At 50.6% G+C, this 6,381-nt stretch overlaps 1 protein-coding gene across 1 annotated transcript; it reads right to left on the bottom strand.

The window, feature by feature from the left end:
• Positions 1-893: 893 nt before the first annotated feature.
• Positions 894-6,101, bottom strand: THEG (theg spermatid protein; the record flags this gene model as incomplete). Its single annotated transcript, XM_010085446.1, has 8 exons — positions 894-1,008; positions 1,576-1,751; positions 1,894-2,019; positions 3,123-3,243; positions 3,513-3,604; positions 4,778-4,784; positions 4,958-5,089; positions 6,051-6,101. Coding segments are annotated over 8 exons (820 nt in total), but the record flags the coding sequence as incomplete, so codon positions are not given.
• Positions 6,102-6,381: the final 280 nt, after the last annotated feature.

Below are 6,381 nucleotides of genomic sequence, written 5' to 3'. Positions count from 1 at the left end.
CTGGAGCTCAGAGTTTGTTCTGCAGAGTCTGGCAGCAATACCTGTTTTCTTCTTAGTCTTTGCAATGTGCCTTCTCCCTTACACTGAGGGGAACTCCACATTTTTGAGGTAGGCTCCAAAAATCCCAATGCAGAGCTCCATTATTTTGCCCAGGATCACACAACTGAGTATTTGAACCGCACAGATTTAACCCGCCTGTGTAACTTGTATCAAAGATGTATGTAAAGCAAAAGGCTGGATCTGCCCATTCTCCAGGCCTTTGAGAAAATGGGCCCCAAATCCAAGCCAACTCAATGCACATGCCACCCCAGCATTTCCAGTCTCTACTAAAGCTTTGCACCTTATCAAATCCAGCCCTGGATCTGGAATTTTGCAGCCTCTTGTGTTTCTACTTCTGTCAGAAGCACAAAACTTTGAGTGTCACTAACAAGATCTCTACACTTTTGCAAAAATTTTGAAACCTAAGGTCAGGAGTTGTGTTGCATCAACCTACTGTGTGCCGTTGGATTTGGTTTGCCACACTTTTTTATGAGAAAGAACAGTTCCTGTGCTGGTTTCCCCTAGCAGTTGTTTCATTACTTCTTTAACTATTACAGTAAAAAAAAAAAAAAAATTATAAGCTCCAGACATAACCCATCCCAGGGAGAGAGTCTTCCTGCATTAGATCAAATTCTGCTCACTTCTCCTGGTGACTATTTTGTTCTTAATGAAAGACCATTTTATTTAGCTCCCGAGATAAGCCCAGTAAAGCTGGCTGCTCTTAAGAAAGTGAGTGTTGCCTCTCCGCCGTATTCCAGTAGGTTTTCCAGTCACAGCACAGCCTGAAGAGGCTGATGTTCCAAGGGGTGATGGGGGCACCCAGCACGAGCAGTGGGCTGTGTTTCTGAGGGAGCTCAGCGCTGAATCGGACGAGCCAGCTCTAGGATCCGAGCAGAACATGTTGCCTTCTTAGCAGCCTCCTTCACAGTGAACGCATCTGGGTTGAACTGAGCAGCGACCGTCGGAGGCCTGGGGGAGCGAGGACAGAGCCAGTCAATTCCACAGGAGCAGGGCCAGCTCTCCCAGCTGCCTGCCAGCGCCACACCTCCACCCAAGCCCTGCCCTTACCTGCCAGGGAGGACAAAGCAGTCACGCCTCCACTGCTGTCACCAGGACACTAGTGAGACGAGGTGCCCCATCTCTCACTGAAGCTGTCACAGCCACAGGCATTCTCTCACCATCTGTGACACATCCTACCCACCGCTTCCTGCAGCCCAGGCTGAGGCCAGCTGCATCCTGCTGGGCCACATGAATGAGCTACACTGTGCCATGCGTCAGCTGGTTGCTTTTTATAATTGCAATTAATAACTAAGAAGCTCTAACTACTAATTCCTACTGGAATTAGAAAGTTCCTATTTCTTCTCTTTGTGCTTTTTTAAACCACAATCCATGTAGCATAAGCCCATCCATGCATTTTGGAAGTGGAAGAGCAGTGGCTTAATCACACTGGCCAAACCCAAATCAACAAGGTGCCGTGGCTTGCACAAAATGGGTTGACAGCTGATAATTTCCCCATGGCTGGGAAGTTGCACTTACCTTTTGCAAGGCTGGGCCAGTTCCACGAGCCTTGGTGTGGCCACTGCACGCTTTGCAGCCGTTGTCACTGGCCACTCAGCGTCCCGCAGAGGCACATAATCAGGATGCAATCTTTTTGCCATGGCCAGCTCCAGAGTCCGAGGGCTTGCAATTGCCTTCTGAGTGAACTCGGAAACCTGTGGAAGCAGCTACATCAGCCTCACAGATAGCAGCGCATTCAGGGCTGCCATGAAGAGAGGCACCAGCAACTGGGCACCCAGTGCCCTCCCTTCTGCCCCGTGTCCCTGCCATGCATGGTCCTGGGTGACGCTGCCTTACCGGACGGATGACAGATTCAGGAAAACCATACTCATAGCAGCAGGTCACCTCCCTGACCCGGGGCTCTGCGAGACGCTGTAACCGTGAGGATGCTCTGGCCACGACAGCTGTAACCTGTGTTGGCACCTGCATAGGTTCAGAAAGGGGGAAGGATGTGCAAACACAGAGCTCGTCCACAGCAGCCCCCAGGGACACACTCCCTCTCCAAAGGGGTGAGCACTCAGCACCCTTACTCTGCAGATATGGTCACGAGAAGGAGCACTCTTACCTTCCTGACACTCGCTATTTTTCTTTCACCCTAACTACAGGGTAATTTTGATACTGTTGGGATTTGTATGTCTTGGCCAATACTACTGTTTTTTCCCCAGGTGTCACCCACTCACAGCCAGGAGAGGATTGTCTGTAATGAGAGCCTGTGTAGCCAGGTAAAAGTGCAGAGAAATTTCTTCCAGAGCAGAGAGATGTTTTTCATATTCATCTTCCTGGCTGAACCAAATAATTTCCTGGCCAAGCAGAGATGCTCAGATTTCAGGGTAAAAGTGCTGGTGCAGTTAGCTGCGTTCCTACAACAAAAGTCATTACTGCTCCAGCGTGGGACTTCTTCCCTTATTTTGCACAGGGTTACCGATGCCAAGGACCCCGCCAGCACAGCCTCCTCCCAGCCCAGAGACCGCAGCCAGAAAACTGAGCCTTTTCCATGGAAATGAGTGTAATCTGAGATTGCCCCGAGGCCCTTCACCCCTGCCAAAGCAATGACGCGCCTACAAGGAGCAAGTTCAGAAATACATCTCTAAATTAGGCCTCTGGTAAAACACTGACAAAATATACATAGTGTTTGCAGGCTCATCCCCCCTCTATACACAGATAGGAGCACAGCTGCCCAGCTACAAACACGACTGTACTCCCTGGGAGCTAAACAGGCCATTCCCACCAAGATTCTCTGCTTTCCCAGGCTGCTTTATCAGGGGATGCAGAGCAGATTCCTCCCTTGGCTCTCCTGCTATTCTCGGCTGCTCCAGCCTGGCTGTTTGCTGTCTCTCATCATGGAGCTTTTCAAAGATGGCATCTCACTCCAAACAGGCAGTTCCTCTCTGTATCTCAAACCCCAGCAGAACCAGACAGCTTCTCACCTCCAGAGCACACCCAGGGGCAGGACACAGGGTGTAAAAAGCTCAGGACAGTGTGCTGCATCGCTGTCCCCTCCCAATTTCACTCAACCACCTTCTCACCTCTCTGGCCGGCAGGAACTCTGGGTGCAACACCTTTGGCCGTGCAAGCTCCAAGATCCGCAGGGAGGCCTTATACCTCAGTGCAGCTGGCGACACGGGCCATTCAGGGGACTGGCGAAGTCTGGAAGCAGAGAACCAGGCTGCAGCTGGGATGTTTAAACCTCATGTTTGCTGCAGTAGAAGGCAGCTTTGTCTTGTGGCCATTTCTAGCGTAGAACACGCTCATCCCATGAGATTCCAGAGGTCCCAATCCCCACAGAGTCCCTGCTCTGCACTTTGCCCTCTGTTATACCCATCCCCTGTTCCTCTATCTATTACTTTGAAGCTGCACTGATGCTACAAGACCCAAGGACCCACCTATAGCACCCCACAGGGCTCCTGGCTTCTCACCTTTGCTGCAGGTAAGCAGACAGGTGTCTTTTAGGTTCAGACAACTTCAGCAGCCGATCAGAAGGGAAGCCAAAATTCTCTACTGGGGGACGCTCCCAGATGGTTGATGGCCGTCCACAGCTGTACACGAAGAGGGGCCTTGAGGAACAACACAGAAGAGTCAGTAATAAGGCAACTGACAGAGAAGGAGATTCTGGCAGATGGCATCCTAAGACTCGTTAAACATCCATGCCTGCTGCATGTACAAAAGCTGGCATCGGTGCACGTGGAACAGCCATGAACAAATGGGCATTTACACTTGAGATTTCCTGACTTCAAAGGTAAATGCTGGTTGCACATGCAGAGTCCTCTTTTAAGCACCTTCAGTGCACTGCTTTCAAAGCCTACGGCTTTCCCTGGACCATTTCAAGAAGCCACTCCACAACACAAACCTGGCAGCACTGTTGTTCAGCTTTGCCAGTTCAGAAACCTCTTTGTTACAATGGCTTAATGGCACCTTGTGCTCTTGCAGCTCCTTTCATCTTGGGGTCTCCGCAGGCCTGCGTACTGCATCCAACAGAGCTACAGGCGAGCTGCTTCAAGTAATGCAGCATCACTGAGCCCCACTGAAGTTTACATTTTTACATCTTTTTTCACTCCCAAACACAGACTGCTTTAACTGATTGTTCACCATGCAGTGACAGCAGAAGTTTAACTCAAGGCAAGAGATCTGGATTCCCTCCAGCCAGCAGGACGCTGCAAGATTTCTTTGTTCATAGCACTTCCTAACCTTTATCCTCAAGGTTTAGGTCAGGCTCCAAAAGGATGCAGGGAATCACTAACTGTGTCCAGGTACCAGGCTGGGCTGTATTGGACCCAGCATGGACAGAGAACACTCTAGGGACAGAGAGTCCTTCTGTATGTGCAGGTGTGACATATACGTGTTTCCATCAAGACATGTATCCATGCATATGATGTCTCCGCTTCCAAGCCAAAGCAGAGCTGGTGGGTTGGTTTTTTTTTGTTACAGCAGAGGAACATGCTCCCATGTGCTTGGAGACTGAGATTAAGGCTGTCTCCTACGGCAGCTGATCCGAACCCAGAGCTCTAATCGGACCGGCAACCACCACGTGTTGTAGAAGCCCTTCCCGCAGCCAGGAAGAGGGTATGAGGAAATAAAAGGGCACCAAAACTTAGGACCCTGCAGTTCCTCCTCACTTTGGAAGTCAAGGACTCAGAGCAACTATGCTGCCACAGTACTTAACACTCCCCCACTCACACAACACTCCCCCACTGCTACAGATGGCCCCTGTTCAGTACAGCCTGGTGGGTCTCAGTGGCATGGAGCTCCCTGTGGGGCAGCGGTGGCAGAAGAGATGTCATCTCTCCTTGCCCTGGGAGCCAGCACATCCCCTTGACTAGGGAGCACCATCTGAGCTGCCTCCCTCCCCAGGATGTGCTACCGCATCACTGACCTGCAGTGGTTCTTGCCAAAATCTTTCTTGGGCTTGGCCAGTGCCACTGTTCTTGGGGATGGTGGAGCTGTCACAGCACCCCACGAGATGGTCCAGATCGTCTCTTGGTTTCCCCAGACGAGCCTAGCAAGAACAGCAAGGGTGCGAAATTTTAGAAACATGCAGAAGCGTGAAATGTACTTGCTGGGGCTATCCTTCCTTGCTGTCAAGTGCTGCTGCCATCCCCTGAGCACTCCCCTTCTCTGGCACTGAATTTCCTAACACTGTCCAAGTGGTTGTTGTCAAGTCAAAATGAAAAGAGCCTTCAGGTGATGAGTCTGGTTTGACAGTTCCCAGTGGATGTGCAGAAAGGGTCATTTCATTACACCTCTGAAACCCCTGGGGGAGTTTCATGATTGCATTTTTCTTACTTCACCATTACCACCTAACTATACCACAGGTATGACAGTAAAAATAATAATAATGTTACGGTCAGGGTGTGCCATGGAAAGTGGGTGAGGTTTTGCAGCACATTAGTGGTTACTCTCCTGTGCCCAGGGCAAATTTGGAGTTGCTCATCCCCCACTGAGAGAGAGGCCATGGTGGTAGAGGTCACCAAGGAACAGCAGGGTGATGGATCTGTGGAGCCTTTTTCAGCACAATGACACCCAGGCAGACAGTGGAGAAGAGACATTATCAAGAGACTGTTGCCCTGGCTTGTCAAGCCATAGACTGACCCTGTTGTGCAGACAGCAACTCTGTTCCTAAAGCCTGACTGTGTCCTCCAGGATACAGCAGCCTGCAGCTCCAACGAGGTCTGGTCCCTCTGCACCACAGCACCATCCTACCCCACAACATTTCAGTGGGGCAGCTCAGATGGGGCAGCAAAGGCAAGACTCAGGTCAAGCCCACTTTTTGGATTGAAAACAAGAAAGAGAAAATTGAAAGAGAGCCCCTCACACACTGAACATCTCATTCTGTGTTTTTGGAGCCACTTTTGCTCTTCAGAGGAAAGCAGTAGCAAGACAGAGGCAAAGGGTCTGCGCTGGCTGAGGCCCCATCAGTCCCCAGCCCTCGAGACAGGGCTGTCTAGGTGGCTCCTTACCTGGGGTCGTGGGCACGAGCTGCTTTCTTGGGTTCTGCAAGTTCTCGGATCCTGTCAAAATTGCAGAAACAGACAAATGTGCCATTAAATGCACAGCATAAAGAAGCTACTGCTGTACTCAAAGCCACATAACACACTGTGGAACCCCCATGCCTTTGCCTCAATCCCTTGCGAGAGTGCATTTAAGGGATCTCTCTCTCCAAGTAACTTTCCATCCATTTAAGCTGGTGGACTCACCAGCCCACGGATTTTTGTGCTATCTTTGGATTCCAGAGACACTAAATTGCAATTCTGCCCTCACTGTGAGGTCCATCTGGGACATGGCAGAGAG

The sequence above is a fragment of the Pterocles gutturalis genome, unplaced genomic scaffold (genome assembly GCF_000699245.1).
Source record: "Pterocles gutturalis isolate BGI_N339 unplaced genomic scaffold, ASM69924v1 scaffold6165, whole genome shotgun sequence".
Classification (NCBI taxonomy): domain Eukaryota; kingdom Metazoa; phylum Chordata; class Aves; order Pterocliformes; family Pteroclidae; genus Pterocles; species Pterocles gutturalis.
The sequence above is the reverse complement of the archived record's forward strand: the minus strand, read 5'-3'. Positions and strand labels throughout refer to the sequence as shown.